Source organism: Pelodiscus sinensis, chromosome 9 (assembly GCF_049634645.1).
Source record: "Pelodiscus sinensis isolate JC-2024 chromosome 9, ASM4963464v1, whole genome shotgun sequence".
Taxonomy (NCBI): Eukaryota; Metazoa; Chordata; order Testudines; family Trionychidae; genus Pelodiscus; species Pelodiscus sinensis.
Genome location: NC_134719.1, coordinates 15,833,801 through 15,853,655, shown reverse-complemented (window position 1 = coordinate 15,853,655; position 19,855 = coordinate 15,833,801). Strand labels below are relative to the sequence as shown.

Sequence of the window (19,855 nt, the reverse complement as noted above, 5' to 3'; positions counted from 1 at the left end):
CACAGCATGTCTTTAGCAGAACAGCATCCTGCTTCTAAGAGATGTGTTTGTGGGTATGAGGATAACACAACGACTGGAGAAAGAGACTCACATTTGAAAATTGGATCATATGAAAATGGAATACTGAGCTGCTGTCTATGAAAAGTTGTAATCACATACATTACCTATTTACTAACAGGTGCATCAGCAAGTAAAGATTTACCTAACAATTCATAGTGGGAAACTTTTCTCCTTGTAAATAGAATCTCTTCTGTTTTTTTTTCCTTTCAGAGAAATATACCAGTTATCAGATCTGTGTTTCTCATCCAATTCTGTGATTCCTTACTGCAGTGCCCAGAGGTGACAGTGTGAACTCGCTCAAGAATGCTCAGGCGTTTTATGAAACATTTGGCATCAGCAGGATGGGAAGGAGGAAGGGGAATGGGGCAGCATTGTTTATAGCACACACTCAGCAGTAACTCCCAACTGTCAAACTTCAGCATTTTCTTCAGGTGCTACAGTGGTTTGAAAAATTGAAGACACAAGAAGTGAAATATACACAGTAAGCAGCACATTTAATCAACCCGCACCTTTTGACCACCACAGAGCAAAAATCTGTCAGGAGGCTATCACAACTCACAAGACATTATAGGACCGAAGACACTGCATTGAAAAAAAGAGAGCAAGTGAATAGCCGTAACTCCTGTAAACAACTTGTATTGCCATTTTCAAGTTAGGTAACAATGGCCTAATAAAGAAATTTTGTTTACAAACATGGCTTGATCTCCTTAACCTAACCTCACTGCCTTCCCATTGGCTGTTGCCTTGTTCCTGGGAAAATTGTTTTGAACCATTGAAAATAAAAGTCTGCCTCTTTTTTCCTAAGTAATGGATCTGGTACTTTTCCATTTCCATTATATTACAGTTAGGCTTCAGAGAGGACTTTGTCTCCTGCAAATCTGGGATTATTCACCCTAAACTTTCTCCACGTTAATTGTCTAGCATCTTCCAAGTTAAGGTTTCATTTCCAATTGGGTGGACTGGGAGTTTTGCTGTCTTTTCTGGAAAAATATCCCAAAGTAATCATCTGTCTTCAGTAACAAGGAATAAGGTTTATGGCCCCATTTTTTCAAAAACATCCTCTGAAATTGCATTTAAGTAGTTGCATCCATAGTTTTTCACACTCAAGTTTTTGCTTGTGCAAAAACTCAGACTCCATTTGTATCCCACCTGAGTAATCCATGCAAGTGCAGTTGCGCAATCATATCCAATATTTTGAATGTGTAAAAATTTAGGCCCAACATTTGGGCACAGATTTGCAACATTTGGGTATTTTTAAAAAATTCGTCTTTTCTTTCCTACTGGGCAATAGAATGACTCACATAGTCATAGCAGTTGATGCAATCTTTACAATATTTTATCAAAACAACTGAATAAAAGCAGATTTCACTTATAAAAGCAGGTTTAATTCAGTCTCTTACTTCACCATATACCCGAACCATCTGGATATGTGAGATAATGTCTTACATTTATACAGTGAACACATTGATTTTGGGTACAATAGAATAATTCCCGTTTACATTACTGGAGTTGGATCAGACCCTTAGCATGTGTGTGTGATCATGGCTCATTTCAGTGGCTGGCCCAGTAACCATAACGGCTTGCTATTTATAGCCAATCAATTATTCTTTAGTTCTAGGGGTAGATGTCTGCATCTCTGATGTTGAAGATCCCAGGTTTGATTCCCCAATAAGGACCATGGAGTATGTAGGGAAAAAGGGACTACTGTATTGGAGGACAGTTCATTACAAGGTATCATCAGCCCTATCCCGAGGACATTAGATGCCAAGGATAAGCTTGTTTTAACAGAGGGGAGATGCATTCCCAAAGACTGCCTGAGAGACTGACAGCCCGCTACTCATAACTAAATGAACGTTCCTCTAGCATGATTATTATGGGTCTCTGATTCTCAGACTGAAGGCCCCATGTTCAATCTCCCCACAATCCAACCTGCATCTGTACGTTTGCGACTTGGGTCGGTTATAAACAGCTCCTCTCACCCAGAAAGATTCAGCACTTTTACATTATTTACAAACGGAGCCTTAGATTCACACTTCCTGCATGCCCTGACGTCAGTGCGTATATGAGGGCATTATCTGTCCCATAACATGATTTGCACGTGTAGATCAGAGGCACAGGAAGTTACGTGTGCAAAACTGGGAGCAGAATTCTAGTCTGATATCCATAGGGTGGCTCTTGCTTCTGGTGTTCTGACCTTTGAGTATAGAACTTCCATCGACCTCCCTAAGGGTATGTCTACACTACAAAGTTAATTTGAACTAACGGATGCTAGTTCGAATTAACTTTGATAGGCGCTACACTAGTGCTCCGCTAGTTCGAACTTAATTCGAACTAGCGGAGCGCTTAGTTCGAACTAGGTAAACCTCATTCTACGAGGACTAAGCCTAGTTCGAATTTACTAGTTCGAATTAAGGGCTGTGTAGCCCCTTAATTCGAACTAGTGGGAGGCTAGCCCTCCCCAGCTTTCCCTGGTGGCCACTCTGGCCAACACCAGGGAAACTCGTATGCCCCCCTCCCAGCCCCGGACCCCTTAAAGGGGCATGGGCTGGCTACGGTGCCCGTGCCAGGTGCAAGCCTGCCAGCACCCAGCCAGCAGACCCTGCACCTAGCACGGATCGGGCCACCCACCCGATGCCCTCCTCCTCTTCCCGGGACCAGGCTGGCGGCTCCCGGGAGCTTGCCCAGGACCGCAGGAGGCGGGCACCCGCCTGGTCCAGTGCAGACATCGTGGACCTCGTCCACGACCTCCGCACTAGGCACAGGAAAGTGGCCGGCTTGGGCAGGAGAGCTGCCAGCCTGGCCACCCAGGAGCAGGTGTGCATGAAAATCAAGGTGGTCCACTGAGACCCCCGACCCTGAGCCCTGAGCTTACAATGGCCGTCCTGGGTCAGACCAAAGGTCCATCTAGCCCAGTAGCCTGTCTGTCATCAGCAGCCAACCCTAGGGACCCTGGAGGGGATGGACCAAAGACAGTGACCAAGCCATTTCTCTTGTGCCATCCCTCTCCAGCCTTCCACAAACTTTGGGCAGGGACACCACTCCTACCCTCTGGCTAACACCACTCCATGGACCCAACCTCCATCACTTTATCTCACTTCTCTTTAAACTCTGTTCTAGTTCTAGCCTTCACAGCCTCCTGCAGCAAGGAGTTCCACAGGTTGACTCTTTGCTTTGTGAAGAACAACTTTCTGTTACTACTTTGAAGCCTGCTACCCATTCCTTTCCTTTGGTGTCCTCTAGTCCTTCTATTATGGGAACTAATGAAGACGTTTTCTTGATGCACCCTCTCCACCCCACTCATGCTTTTAGAGACCTCTATCCTATCCCCCCTCAGTCTCCTCTTTCCTAAGCTGAAAAGTCCCAGTCTCTTTAGCCTCTCTTCATATGGGATCTGTTCCAAACCTCTGATCATTGTAGTTGCCCTCCCGTCTCCCACCCTCTCTCTTCCCCTCTCCCACCTCCTTTTCCCAGTCTCCCCGAGTTTTGTTGAATAAAGAGAGATTCTATTTTTGACCACGTTTTCTTTATTTTGTACATCAGGAAGGGGGGCTAGGGAAGGGTAAATGGAGGGAGGTGAGGGAGGAATGGGCCCCGATGTGGAGGACTGGGCTGGCTCTGCAGGCTTCTGGGGGTGGAAGCTCTCCTGCAGCTCCCCAATTGCCCCCTCTCCCCAGATGGCAGCCTGCGGCAAGTGCAGCCGGTCTGATGGCTGAGTGCTGTGATGTGCCCAGTGTGGGTACTCCGGGCAATCCAAGCCAGGACTGCTTTGCAAGCGGGGCACCCCTGAGAACTGTCTGTCCGGGGTGGGGGTCGGGTCCCTTTAAGCACAGCCCTCGGCTAGCCTGAGACAGCATCTCCACGCTCTAAGTCCTCCTCTGATGCCCTGCCGGCACTGCTTCCGGTCATCCTTAACCCCGGTTCAGGGTTCACTTAATGTGGACATGCTAGTTCGAATTAGAAAAACGCTATTCGAACTAGTTTTTTAGTCTGGATCCGTTAGTTCTAATTAGCTTAGTTTGAATTAACTAATTCAAATTAAGTTAGTTCGAATTAGCACTGTAGTGTAGACATACCCTAAGAGAGTTCCATTGCTTTAAGGAGGGAACAGCATCAGTCAAGCTTTGCTGTGTGTGTCTAAAAGTAGGGTATAGCCAATCATTCAATAGTACATGATAACATTTGGTGAAAGCTAAGACAGAAGACTGGAAGGGAGAACAAAAGACAGAAAGAACAGGAGGACAGTCGGAACAGGAGGACAGTCAGAAAACATGGGCAGTGCTACTATAGCCGGGGGAGACTATGCCTCCCCTAAGAGCCAGGCATGTCTCTGCCCACGTTCCACCATAGGCTCCCCACTTCCCGCCTGTGTGGTACATGGCACTGCACAGCTCTAGTCCTGCGGTGCAGTGGCCCCAGCTCAGGCTGGGGCCGTGCTGCCTGCTCTCCTGGTGCTCTGGGCTTGGGGAGGTTGCGGTCATAAGCCACCTGCCCTCCTGTCACTCTGGGGCTGTCGCTGTGCTGCCCTCCTTGCCAACACACTGAAGCAGGGGAGTTCTAGCCAGGGGGCAGGGCCAGCTGCTGCATTGGGGAAGGGGAAGCTCTAGACTCTGACAGGTGTGTGTGTGTGCATGTGCATATGGGGCAGGGGCTTGGGTGGAAGGCGTGAGGCTCTGGGCTAGACTCCTCCAGCTTGTGGTCCACGTGCTGCCCATGCCAGAAAAGTCATACAAACATCAGAAAGAAGCCGGTTGATGTGTTAGGTGACTCTCTACTAAGAAAAACAAACAGGCCAGCCCCCAGAGAACTGATTTGGAGAACAGAAGGGTATGCTGTGTGCCAGGAGCTAAGATATGGGATGTGGAGGCTGAAGAGTATCCTAATGGAAACATGAAAGAATCCACTGATTGGCCTACACGTGGCAACAAATGATATTGATAGATGGTCTTTGGAACACATCAAGGGAGACTATGCCATGCTGGGGAGACACTCAAAGAAATGGAGGCTCAAGTGGTCTTCGGTGGGACTCTACCTGTCCCTAGAGAGAATGACGATGACACATGATTATGACGATGAACAGATAATTCAAGCAGTCATGCTATAAGGGAGGATTTGGGACATTCAACCACTGGAAGGCATTCTTGGACGGATGACAGTTCTCATGGGATGAACTCCAACTGAGTACAGAGGAAAATAAATTTCTGGGATGTAGATTGGAACAACTGATTAAAAGAGCTTTAAACCAGGCATCTTGGTGAAATGGTTAAGAAGTGCTCATTTAATCTCCATATCTAATTCTGATATTAACCAAGAAGAAAATGAGGAAAGAGAGAATTTAATACTGGAGAAAGGCATAGCAGTGGAGAGCAGAATAGCAGGGAAAGATAGAGCCAATCTCAAAGAAGCTAACCATCAAGTAGGCAACACTAGAAGTAGAATGACCATATCTAATTGGGTGAGGAATCTGGAGAAAGCCAAGCAGAAACAACTAACCTGTTAGTACACCAATGCAAAGAGTCTGGTTAACAACATGGAGGAACTAGAACTACTGGTGCAGATATTTCATGGATTACAGAAATCTGGTGGAATAGTAGTCATGACTGGTGTACAGGTATTGAAGGGTGTGTCTGAGTCACGAAAAAAGAAACAAAGGTAAAGATGGTGAAATAGAACTGTATACTAAGGCAGACTTTCAAGAAATTAGAAGCATTAGGATGGATAAAACAGAGACTATTTGCGCCAAACTCACTTTGGGAAAGAAAGTAATCAGAGGCTCCATGAAGATTGTCTTTGGGTTATGCTACGGACCCAAGGATCCCATTTGGATATGAACCCCTGTATATGAAATAAATACTTCCAGGAATTGTGTGACTATGGGAAACTTTAATTTCCCAAATACAGATTGGAAGACAAATGCTACTAATAACGGTAGGGCCCAGATTTTCCTGGACAGAAGACTGCTGGAATTCTTCACGAAACAGTTGCCAAATCAACATGAGGTAATGCCATTTTAGATTTGGTACCGCTGAGTAGTGATGACCTTAGTAAAGAACTGGATGTAGGCAACAACTTAGATAGGATAAAACAAAAATAGATCTGAAACTAGAGTGCCTGATGTGAAAACAGCAAACTTTAAAAATTTAAGGGAATTAGTTAGGGAAGTGGACTGGCCTGAAGAGCTCAAGGATCTGAATGTAGAGGAGGCTTGGAATTACTTTAAGTCAAAGTTGTAGAAAACATTTGACACCTGCATCCCCCAAAAAGAAGGAAAATTTGTAGGGGAGGGTTGCAAACCAAATTGGAAGAGCAAGCAACTGGAACAGGTAATTAAGAGAAAGCAAAAAGCCTACCAGAGATGGAAAAATCAGCAAGGAAACCTATCTCTTGGAAGTGATAAAATGTTGAGGAAAGATGAGAACTGTCAAAAGCCAAGCAAACTAGGACCTTGCAAAGGGAAATAAAACCAATTATATGGTTCTATAGCCATATAAATGATAATAAGGGAAGAAGAAGTGGGACTATTAAACAATGAAGATAGGGAGGAAATTAAAGATAATCTGGGCATGGCCCAACATCTAAACAAGCATTTTGCATCAATTTATGTTAAGGGCAAAATGGAGTATAGGGGTCATGGTTGGATGACTAATGGAAATGAAGATATGGAAATAGAAATTACCTAGTCTGAGATGGAAGTCAGACTCAACAGTTTAATGGGGCAAATCGGGGGTGAAGAGGATAATCTCAACCCAAGAATATTAAAAGAACTAGCACATGATATTGCAAACCCAGTAGCAAGCATTTTCAATCAATCCATAAACTTAGGGGTTATACCCTATGGCTGTGTCTACATTGGCACCCCTTTCCGGAAAAGGGATGCTTCAAGACTGAGCTTGATAAATTTATGGAGGGGATGGTAGGACGAGGCTTCCAACAATGACGTCTAACCAATCTGCAACTGCTAATACCAAGTATCTCTATCTCTAATAACTGGTGATGAGATTAAAGATAGGGTGGGCTCTGAGTTACTGCAAAAAAATTCTTTCCCATGTGTGTTTGGTCTTGCCCAAATGCTCAGGGTCCAATGATTGGAGTTGGGAAGGAATTTTCCCCCGGGGCATATTAGCAGAGATCCTGGATTTTTTTTTACCTTTCTCTACACTTCCTTTGTCATTTGCAGGCTTAAATTAGTACATATCACCTGAAGTCTTTAAATCATGAATTGATGAATTCAGTAACTCAGCTAGAGGTTATGAGTCCTATATAGGAGTCCATGAGTCCATTACAGGAGTGAGTGGGCAAGGGGCCTGCAATTTTCAGGATGTCAGACTAGATGATCTTGATGTTCCCTTCTGGACTTGAAGTCTATGAGGTTGAGAGGAACATATTATTCTATTTAAATAGTAATTAGCAAAACATCATTATATTTTTATTTATATAAGAATTAGAGTCTACAAAAAAAACCAACTCCCCCCTACGGTGAGTGGGATGAGAATCCAAAATAAGAGATAATTTCCAAATCTCTTCAGCTATAAGTGGATAAACTATTTACTTTTTAAGATGGTTGTGGTCCACTAAGGCGTTCGAGTAGAATACCAGAAGCATAAGCATTAACAGGAATATAGCTTCTTAAACATAGGGAGTACGTCTAGACTGCAGAGTTTTTCTGGGATACCTCTGGTATCCTGGAAAAAGCTCTGCTGTGTCCAGAGAATGTGTCTGCTTTTCTGAAAAAAAATTTGGAAAAGCAGACATGTTTTTTCAGCATCTCTGTAAATCTCGTTCTACGAGGAAGAAGGGATGTTCCAAAAGAGGCTTTTTTCCCCGACATTTGGCCCAGTGTAGACAGGCCAATTGTCGGAAAAGCCTGTTTCGGAAGAAAAGTGGGAAAAGATATGCAGCTCACAATTTGCGTAACTTTTTCCGATAGAATTTTGCAGTCTAGCCACAGACAGGGTGTACTGCAAAGGACAAGTAAGATAATAGCACAATGTAGAAGCTCTGATTTTTCATGGCAACCCATCCTGCACTCTTCCTACTACCTCAGGCACAGATTAAAGATTGTCCATATGCCTACCTTAGAAAAAAGCAGGTAATTTTCTTAAGCACAATAATGTAAGCCTTGGATCAGTGGCTTGCTTTATGACAAGTTTGCTCACACAACAATCACCCTTATAGCACGTCAGAAGTCAATCACAAGGCTTTTTGTAAGAGGAAGTGTAAAAAAAGGATGATAGGGAAGAAAGCAGTATAAACATTTACACACAACTCTGTTCGTGGAATCCAGCTAAATGAATGTCAAGTAATGAATACTTCTGATAAATGACTGATTTCAGTCTGCTTTCATCTACCGATCCTGTATTTATAGTTCAAGCCTTTTAAATTAATACATGAAAAAGGAATTAAACTGCTAATTATCATATTTCATTGCAGTTCATAACACTTTCATCAGACCTGTTAAATGAAGGAGTCAGTTCAATAGAGGAAGCTAAACTATACAAATTTATGTCAAGGGTATAGAAGGCTGACAGGTTGTTAGTACAATCCAGAAGCTTTGTGAGGAGTAAAAAGTCCACATTTTGGACCAAAATATTCTGGCCTATGGGAGATTATTTATTTATTTTTGTTATTGTGGAAAGCAATTTTCCAGCGAGCAAAACTTGCTCTCTGTCTTAAGTTACAGGCATATGGAAATTTTCAAACCCAAAAGAGAAGCTGAAGGGATTTTTCTTTTTGTGGGTTCCTCCAACATCGTTTTTAAACATTCTGTTTTTAAGCCCTCCTTTCCGTCTGGCAAAAAAAAAAAAAAAAAAAATGAAAGCCAGAACTACAAATAAACCCTCTCCCTAGTTGCCCTGCTTCTTGGTGGTCTAGCCTGGTATCCTAGAGCATCATTCATCCTGTGGTCTGCCTAGGATGTAGTCATTAAGCTGATTAAATAAAATTCTACTCTGTGAACTGAACAACAAGCATTTCATAAAAAATTGTGAGATCAGCATTTTGTGTGTGTGTGAAAACGGTAGTTTTCACAGCTCTAGCTCAGTTCTGAGGCCACTGAGTACTGGGACCATCAAGGGGTGGTGGAGTGGAAACCCCTCTGATAGGTGAGTTACAATGAAGTGGGAGAACTGACGATCCTGGTACTTCTCTCTATATGCAGGTGTCTGGGAGGAAGCAGATAATGAGTGGAGTCTTGGATTTGCTCTGACTTTCTGATCCATAGAGCTGAGCTAGAGATGGAGTGTGTGTGTGTGGGGCAGGGGGTGTAACAATCTGCTAGTGCTATGGTCCAGTAACACATCTCACACCCTCTAGGATCAAGGTAGGGGGCAAGGAAGGAATCTTCACTCTGAAGTAGAAATCCTTCTCAGGAGGTCCTTCTGAGGTAGCACATCTACAAGCTGCCCCCTACACAGAACAAGTGGTATCTAGCCTTTAATGCTCTCTGGGGCTGTATAGATACATGCAGAAAGGGATAGAAAATGGCAATTGAATATAAATAGGTTTTGAAATGAGGTAGATTGAATACAACTTTATTTAGACACCTTACGCACTGGAAGAGTTCACCACGTTTTTGCTGTGCACACACATGGTGAAATAGAAACATGCAGTACAGCCACATTTTCATTTCTCCTTTTCTTTGCAGCATTCAGACCACGTGTAATGAATGTTTCATGTCTTTCAAGCACTGCTTTGTTATGCTATAAACATTCATTTCATGCTTTGAATAGTTCCCGTCAGACTTTCTTCCAATGATTTTTGGGGGCTGGGGTATCAGAATGCTTTGCTTGTGAAGGAAGGTTAATGGGTTGAAGCAGTGGAAACTGAAGTCCTCTGTCAATCTTCAAGTCTTCAATACTGCAGGCCAGTGATGAGGCAAGATTCCCTACTTGGCCCCTATAGTGGCTTCAGAACTGACGCAAACCGACTATCCCATATCATGTTGGTTGACTGTCAACATTTTTCAAAGAAGCTAAAACAGAACGTCTTTGACAGAGTGCCAGCTAATGATAAGTAGGCTAAATTGTGAGCAGAGAGTATAACCATTAACGCTAAACTTAAAATGTGAATGAATACCTGGACCACAAACTCATATGACTTTGGCCATGAATCTCACTGTAAGTATGGCAATAGAGGAGAAAAACAAGTGGTTTTTTTACTAGCCTGTTTAGATCATTTTTTGCATAAGGCCCATGAAACTGGGAGTTAAATGTAGCAAAAAAATGTTCTAGTGTTATGATTAAAATTCTGTACATTCTGTTTTATGTTAGAAATGAGGAACTGGGCTGCAATGCACCTGAAATAAAACAGGATGAATAAATGCAGGACTTTCAGTACAATTTTATAAATTTTGTGGCCAGGTATGCCCATGTTTCTTTGGAAGCATATGGCTTACTGCAGACAACTGACTGCATCTTCTTCATAAATAAATATGATAATGTTAAACTGTAATGGAGATAAAATAGAGTTTGCCCCAAATCAAACCTTAATTAGCTAATGTTTACTTTTAGACTGAAATGTCCTAGTATAGTTGCTCTGTAGAAAGCATCCTGAACAACTACACCAAATCTCCACTTTATTGGAGAACAAATTCTGGCATAACTTTACTACCTGGCATCTTAAATTCACCTGTGTATTCAATGAAGCCAATGGGATTTTAAAAAGTGTAAGTCTGTGGACAATTTGGCCCGGACTCCATACATGGGTGTGATTCAAGCAAGGGGAAATGATCTATTTAACACCCAGCTAGTAGAATCATTGGTGCAAGTGCTAAGCTTCTTTTGAACTACTTACAAAAAGTTAATTTTAGTTTGATCTCTGATCTTGTGATGATTTCTCAAATGCTACTCTATAACAAAAGCATCTTTCCATATTCATAAAAATCTAACCCAAATGAGTCTAGGAACAAAAACAACAAAAACCTGCTTCTATGTCAAATGCAACGATCACTGAAAGAAACACTTTCTCTGCAGTATCCATGTATATTCAGTAAATGAAATGTTTTAAGAATGTTAGTAGGATGACATGAAGCACTTTTTAACTGTATTAGTTTTTATTTCAACATGGGTTCAACTAAATTAAAGTGGTATGAGACTGGCATGTAAATGCTATGAGAATGGCTTTTTTATTTCACCAGCATCTCTTTGGGATATTGATCTATGTTCTATGACACAAAAGGTGTAAAAATGATAATCAAGGACATCAATGAAATTACTGCAGGTTTCATCGGAGAAGGGAAAGAGACCAACTATTGTATCAAATATAAAAAGAGGCAGAGAACACCTTTACCTTACCCTGTTAAAACAACAAAAAACTTCTTACATGTACTATAGCGTAGCTAGAGTAAAGTCCTTCTAGCAACATACCAGGGTAAATTCAAGTTATTAGGTAACATTTTCAAGAATGCCTAAGTAACATAGGAACCTAGCTCACTGAATGTCAATGATACTTATGCTCCGAAGTGCTCAGTCACTTTTAGCAACGAAATTTAGGCCAGGGCTACACTACAGATCTGTATCAGTATAGCTACATTGCTCAGGGGTGTGAAAAATCAACACCCCACAGGGCTATCGCTATGCTGACCTAACTCTCTCTGCTGTGTAGACAGTGCTATATTGTTGGGAGAACGTCTCCCGCCAACACTGCTACCGCCTTTCCAAGAGGTGAATTCATTACACTGATGGGAGAAGCTCTCCCACTGGCAGAGGAGTGCCTTCACTAATGCACTACAGCAGTTGGAGCACTGTACATGAAGACAAGCCCTTTGGTTCCTAACACACTTTTGGAACTCTTACCCATTCAGATAAACTAGGGAGAAGCAAACTCCTAGTTTTCTTGTGCTCCCTGAATTCACTGTGTGCTTGCTGAGGCAACCTGCTCACGAAGACGCTTTGAAAGGTGTAATACCTCCAGGACCGTGCAGGAGGCAGTGGAAGGTTTTCCTCGCTAAACCTGTTCTAAGGATACAAGCACCTCCTGCCTGTGAACTCTTGCTGCACGTAGAGACCCTTCCCTCACCCAGTCATGGCCTTTCTGGGACCACGCAGTTCTGCATTCCCTTGCACCTAGAGCCATATTATATCTGCTCAGGGAGGGGGTTAGGGAGTAAAGACAGTTCCCTACATCCATCCCCATGCCCAACTCTCAACCACACACATAATGAGGGGCAACAATTTCTTCCTTTGAGTGGTTTTTAGCACTGACCAGTCAGTACATGGTATTTTTTTAAAAAAGTGTTTCTTTCATGTTTAATATCCATGACCAGTCCTGCTTCAACGGCAATGTTTACGAGTTCAGTCTCATTACTGCAGTGTTGAAAAACATGTTTGGTGAGTTGCTTCACATCATTATTTGGTCTTTTTTAATGCTATGAAGAACAAGGTGCCTTTCATTACATTCAGTGGTATGAAGATACTCTTAGCTTAGAGCAAGAAGAATGCATTAGAGTGGAAAAAAACCATTTGATTTGGGCATTACATATTTTGTTCGCTAAAAATCTCTTCTTCTAGGGATTATGTATGAGCAGTGTTTTTGGTACATGTTGGTAATCAGATGTGAGATTTTTCTTTTCTTTTTTTGTGTGTGTGGTTTTTTTTATGGGCACAGCTAAATAAAAGTTAAAAGAAAGCTAAAAATATCAAATGAAAGGAGAGGTAATGATTCACTAATGGACAGTTGAAGCTCCGTCTCTATCCAGGGGCAGCAGAGAAGGAAGAGTATACTTAGCCCACACTTGCTGACTACACTTGTGGCAGAGCGCAAGGAGCGTGACAGTGCATGTGTACAACCAACAGTTCTACCAAAGTCCTCCAATCACCAGTGCAGGAACACACCTAACAGTGGAGCAGTCACAGGGACACTACTCAAAGAAGAAACTGCTTTCTTGTTTAACAAGTCCAGTTTCTTCATGCTTTTGATCTCTTGCTTTGCAATATTTTGCTGCTGAGAGCGATTCCAATCTCCTTTTCCAAAGCGAGTTGAAGGACATGATTAGAAGAAATCAATCCACTCTTTGAATTTCTTACTGGACAGACTCTATATCCCTCATTTTTTCTTACTGATGTGTGCAGAATCTGTCTCTCATTGCAGAAACTTCTTTCTGCTTTAACCAGTCAGGCTTCAATAGATGCCTGGATGAAGAGATTAACCAACTCTGGATACAAACAGGAGTGAGCCAAGAATTAAATTTTGTGTTGGTAGACTCACGATGGTTTGTTCTGCTTTCCTTTCTATACTTTGCCTTTTACCCATCTGAAGATGAGACCCACACATTTTCTCTCTCCAATTTAAGACCTTACTTTCCTCCTTTATCTGGGTTAGGATTTAATCTAGAGATTTCCAGTTAAGACCAAGAGGAGGGTCCTGGGATGGCTACAATACACCTATTCACCTCTTTTCTGGATCGCTTGAAAAAAAATTCTTTGTGATTCTGTTAGTTGTAGCAGGGCTAATAGAGTAAGCAGCTGGCACCATTTTTTTTCTATCCAGTGGCTCTGTTTCACTGACAACAAGCTGGAAACCCTCTGGCAGAGAGGGATGACTCCAAATACAACAGTAATTATTTGTGTTAGCTTTATCTTAGTGAAGCTTCAATGGATGATTTTTCCTAAAACAACTTACAGCATTTTAAACAATAAATTAAAATTTACTATAGAAGACCTTATTTTTCAGGACTATACAACTGACCCTTCTGAACCTACATTACTCAAGCTATCCAAAATATAGATGTATAATAAATGACTGTAGCATTTATGGAGTGGAACAAAAAGGATATTAACAGGCAAGCAAGGGGGCTGTGCAACCCTTGCTAGGCTTTATAAGATTTATTTTTTTAAATGAAGAATGTGTGCATGTGAAGGGTAGTATTCTTAATTGATACGCTTCAAGATTCCTTACAGAAATTCATGCAATATGATCCAAAATCTGTCCTCAATCTGGTTGCTCTGTTGTTGACTTCAGGGGGAGCAGAATTATCCCGCTGTTATTTTCTTGGATTTTTAACAAATTTCCCTTTCTGTGGGCACAATCCAACTTCCATTAAAATCAGGGGTGAGACTCCCCTAGACTCTAGAGGTGTTTGAGTCAAGGCCTAAGGGAGTGATCTATGGGAAGAGTGGAACAATACAGTGAATGATTTCCGCCTGCACTTTTGTGTGTGCACATTTTCATTTTCTAAATCCTGTGGTTTTGCTTTCATCCTTGCGTTCAGCAGACAAGAACTGCAGGGCTAGCTTGAGCTCCATGCTCCATGCTGAGACACTTGAAGTTGTGGACTTTCTGTGCTTTGAGAATGAGCTCAACATCGACCTGGAGGGATCAGGCCTTTTAGACCCAACAGTATGTATTAGTCTAGGGCAGTAGTGGGAATCAGCTGGCCCAAGGGCCAGATTTGGTCCCCAGGTTGCCTGGCTCAGGGTCCCTCTCCGCTAAGCACTCCAGCCCCTGCTGCCCCCCCACCCGACTGATTTTTCTGTGGGTCAGTGACCCCAGACCCCAAAAAAGGTTCCCCACCCCTGGTCTAGGGGAAAAAATACCCATTACTGAAACAGAGTAAGAATAATTTTCTTGTTTATTTTTAAAGGAAAAAAGTACCATTAAGAGGTCACCAGTGACATTCCAATAATTCATTATAGTTTCGTTTACAAGAAGCAATAAGGCTCCAAAACTGACATATTTAGTTTTACTAGGTTTTTACATTTTTTACATTATTCACTGTCATTGCTGCTTTTTGGGGTGGTTGTTGTGAAATGTGCTTCTTTAAGACTGAGCACTGCACACAGTAAGGAGAAAAGTTGTTGAGTAGCTGAAAACAAGTATCAACCAGACACAGAATCAGAAGGCTTCAGGGTGCCTCACAAAGTCTAAATTAAAATGTGACCTAATAAATAGAGGCAACATATTTTAAAAATTCAGAACTGGCAGAACGGATTTCACAGTTTAGCCAATTCATCTGCAAACCTGGCAATCCTTTTGCAATAAATTATAATTGTTTTAAAACACCACTGATAATAGAAGCTAGACACTGTCATTCAGTAGTCAGAAAAATGTTTTCAGATGTTGTGGTTAGAGATGAGCAGAATAAATGCCCTCAAATCTGAAATCTTTCAAATTTCAGAGGGAGAAAAATAGTGACCCAAAATGTCAGACACCTCAGCAAATCACCTGACACCACTCAGATTTCTAGAATGTGAAGCTGAAATGCCCTTAGAAAATCTCCTAAGATTTTGATATTATTGAATTTAAACATTAGCCCTAATTCTGCCTTGAACTTGAACCCTAAACTTTAATCAAAATGGAATCCAGATCTGAGCATCAGCATTTCTGACATCGCTATTTGTGATTTATTTAGTAACTAGTCAAGTATTCAATACATACATTGAAAATATGAAAGGAAACAGTAATATACCATAAAGAAGAGAGGCAGCAATAAAAGCAAACAAAATTAAAAACAATCAATCCAATGGATTTGTTGAAGGAATATGAGAATTTTACCCTGTCAGTATAGAAATGCCCCTCAAAGAGTGAAAAGGGCTTTAGATTGTAAGCCCTTTATGGCAGAGACCAAAAGTGTCTTTTCTGTGTTTAACCAGCATCCAGCACAATAGGGACCTATTCTCAACTGGGGCTTCTGGGTGTCACTACAGTAGTAAACATTTACTACTAATAATGATATGGTCAATTTAAAAAAAAAATCAGAAAAATTCAGAATAGCTAGGGATTGTATCAATTTCAACTCCCTCAATGTTGGATGTCATCATTTCTTGATTCCAAGCACTAATGAAAATAATTATCTGTAGTAACAGAAGGTACAGAATTTCAGTTGCCAATGGTGCCAATAAGACATGCTGTTTTTTTGTTGTTTGGTTGTGTGTGGGTTTTTGGTTTTTTTTTTTTTTTTTTTTGGAGGGGTGGCAGGTAGGGAAGAGAAGGGCACTGTTTTTATCCCAAGCTCTTGCTGTTATGTCTTCTGATATACAATCCCTGATTACAAATGGGCCCTTTTACCATGGAAGCAAGCAGCAATGGCTACTCCATGGGCTCAATTCCACACAGCCATTATTTTTACTTTGAAAATGTCCTACTCAGAGAATACTAGTACCTGCTCACAGAACTGACCTTTTGGCTTAGCCTTTCTCAGTGGGTCTTCTGTGCTTACAATTCCCTATTAAAACAATGCCACAGTCTCACAGCAGTATTCTTAAAATTCACAGACATGGCTGCTTTCCATTAAGGTCAAATGGCTGTCTCCAGAAACAATAGTTTTAGGGGGGGGGGAAAGGTAAGAAAAGCAGCCGCAAATGAAAATTTGAGTCCTACTGCATCTTTTCTGTCCACATAATACTACTGCCTTCTCAGAAGCATGCCAATGAAAATATAGACAGGTCTGATACATTTTATCACTCAAGAAGTGGTTAATAGTTTTGACTAGCTGCTGTGTTCATAGTTTTCCAGTCCTGCCTCAAGAGTGTCAGTACTTCAGTAGAGCTGCCTGTCAGCTTTATTGTGTGCACTTTTCTGGAGCGGAGAGGAGTGGTTGCGAGTGTGCGTGCGTGCACACACACACACACACACACACGGAGTACTTCCAAGCCACTAATTTGTTTTGCAGGAGGATTTGAAATTCTACAATCTAAGATGATGATCTGAACAGACACTCTGAGTCAGGTACTTTAGAGTGTTCCGTTATCATGAAAACATCAATAAACAAATGACATTAAGAACACACCAATAAAAATTAAAGTAATGCTGTACACAACCCCTAGGGGGTCATGACTCGTGACCCATGGATTGAAAGCCTCTGCTAGACTGAAATAAACCCCACTCTTGCATGCAGCAGGCTCTATTACAGCATCCCCCTAATTAAAACAATTTTTAATGGAATAAAGATCTCCCACCAGGATTGTAGAGACAAAGGCTACTCAAGTTGTGTGAAACCATGGCATGCAACTATGAAGATGGCACACCATTCATTTTCAGAAATTTCAAGTCAATTGTTCAAAAAGACTGGGTGGTTTTAGACTAGACATACGTACTTATCACTTGAAAATGAAAATGCTTGTAGCTGTAATCATGGACTATTGCAATATTCCAAAGTAGCAGCAGGTAAGAACTTACCATTTTCTGGCTGGTCCTTAATATCAGCTTCACTTGGCTGGCTGGGACTTTCAGATTGACTTGAATCTGAAAAACATAAAAATACAGCCAAAAATTACAGGGTCTGCTGTGGAAAGTAGATCACAGGCGCCAGACTTCCTCAAAAGGTTGAAAGTACAAACTAAGGACAGGAATGTTGCCCTAAGACACGACAATGCCAGGAGCTCAACGCCCTGGTCATATTTATGCTAGAGAGAAAGTGTACTTTTTTTTTACAGCATTGCATAAGGTGTACAGTCTATGCATTAGAATAAATTAGGCTTAGAAAAAAATCTACCCTATAGAGAAGCCCTGATTTAAACTACTTTTCTACATTTTTATAATGCATTTAGTATGTTGCATCCAAACCTGAGACTTAACCCAGTACATAACTGAGAGCCAAAAGCGTATTTTTTAAATTGGCATATAAAAGTAACTAAGCAATGCTAACATGTTCTGATTATTGTCTCTATGTTACAGCAAAATATATCCACAATGCAGACAGAAGGCCTGATTCTCATCATGCTTGTACTGCAGGTACAGTGGAGTAGCACTCATTTATCATAGTGTATAGCGAGATCAGATGCCAAACCACCAGCTTCAGAACACACACCAATAGTGTGTTCTATAGGTTCCTACTTAAAAGTCTCCGGCTAACATACTACTACATTTGCCTGAAACAACGAAACAACCCATAAGGTCATTTCTGTTGATGTAGGGTTGTTCACCAACATTCACGTTTTTGTACTAAAAAGATGCTTGATTTTTAGCAGAAACTCTGGATCAACAAAAAAAAAATTCAAATTTATTTTTAACTGTTTGCTCTTTGACTTGAAAAAAGGAATACTATGTGTAAATAAATATTTTCTAAAGAGAAAGTCCACCTCTTAAATGGGTTTTCTTAACACAAAAAGAAACATTATAGAATTAAATAAATCACACAATTAGTTTTGGGTAAAAGAACAATTTGGGAAAATTGAAACTTAAAAAAAAAGTTTTAATTCAAAACACATTTCAGGAATACCACCATTTGTTACTGTATCAAAAGAATCTACAATTGTGGCAAACCTATTTCCTCACTTCACCTTGACAGTGCAAGGTTTAGAATTAGCTGTCTGAAATTGGACTACATTTCAGTGAGAAGTCAATGCAAGATCAAAAGGTCATGACACTTTACTGTGATTAAATTGAAAATCTTACTTCTATTGCAATAGAGCGATAACAGCACCCCTTCTTTTTCTTTGAGGTATTAATAGCACTGAAAGAAGCAGTACTACCAGAGACCTTGGGTCAAGCAATGCTAATTTATTGCTTTAAAAAGGGCCCTTGCTTTTAAGCAAATGAAGATTTTAATTACCACTAAGTACTATAAAGAAAGTGCCTATTTTAAATATTTTAATTTTTTTTTTACCTGCTGATAGTATCCATTATCTATCCTTCAAAAGCTTAAAGGACAATTGCATAAAAATTAAATACTATATCTTATAAAAGGTGTGTGCAACATAATTTCAATGAAATTTGTAACAAACATTAAAAATGTTTAGCAAAGAAAACTCCAGGGTAGATACGTGTATTTAAAATCAATATGAAGTTCACCAAAAAAAATATAGATTGAAAAATGTGATATCCCACAACATTACTAGCTACCTCTAAAAACTAGCTTGTCTGCCATCTTCTAAATGTATTATTTTAATAATTTACTAAAGAAAGCTTGCAAATATTTTAAACTTTGTCACTATCATTTATTTTAAATGTCAACTTTGTGGGTTAGCACTAGCTTATTCACCCAAAACTCAGAAGCTGGATAGCAGAAAGTTCATATAAGCCTGTCCTCAGAGTTGTCACTTTCTGGACACCATCTTTTGACAGAAGCGTAATGCTTCTTGTGCCACAAAGGTTAAAAAAAATCAGTTAATATTCAAGGAGTAATTCAACGTATTTCATTGAACAGGACACACATTATGTGTTTTTTCCTCTAGCAAGGCATTGTTCAAACACTGTTTGACCTTTCAAACTAAAATAATATTAACAGCCGGTAAAAATATTTTAAAAAAATTGGCAAAATATGGAAATAAGATGAATAACTAAACAAATTTTTTTTAAATCATTTAGTCTGCAGCGGCAATGGCTGATCATTGGTACATGCAAGAATGCCAAGCTACGAGCTAGCACTGTTCTGACATCCAGTGCGGCACCTTCTCTCTTCACCGATGCTCCATCTCCTGTACTTAGCACAGAAACACAGACTTTCTGTCTGGATTCTGAGATACAAAGAACCCATTTTTGTGTATATTTAGTGCTGCTCTTCAGACATCAGAATTAGTGGCACGCTAGCCTTAGTGAGCCCGAAATGTTTGTTAGCATATTAAGTCTTGACTCCCTCCCACCCCCCATCTCACTATTAATCCTGTTTTTCTGCAAACCCTCCCATCCCGTAAAAATACCCCCACAAAATTATACCGTTTGGAAATGGGTGAAAGACAGTAAAATGAAACAAAATGTGTTTTTAAAAATATGGTGCTACAGATCATCAAAGGCTCCCAAAAATACTAACTGGGCAAATGTCTGTTCAGAATTGTCGCGTAAGGTATCGTCTCATGGAAACCCCAGATAAGAACACTGAAGAAGGCACTTAGCCAAAATGTTGCTATGCAGAATTTTGTTTCCG

The 19,855-nt window shown here is 40.8% G+C and overlaps 1 protein-coding gene across 13 annotated transcripts in view; it reads right to left on the bottom strand.

Moving 5' to 3' along the window:
• The window catches only part of NFIA (nuclear factor I A), a 502,526-nt gene that overhangs the window by 147,129 nt on the left and 335,542 nt on the right, over nucleotides 1-19,855 (bottom strand). For all 13 annotated transcript variants that reach the window (XM_006132338.4, XM_006132341.4, XM_075936113.1 and 10 more), the window contains exon 3: nucleotides 17,170-17,235. In XM_006132338.4, coding sequence (XP_006132400.2) covers nucleotides 17,170-17,235 — 66 coding nt within the window. The remainder of the gene's footprint in view (nucleotides 1-17,169; nucleotides 17,236-19,855) is intronic.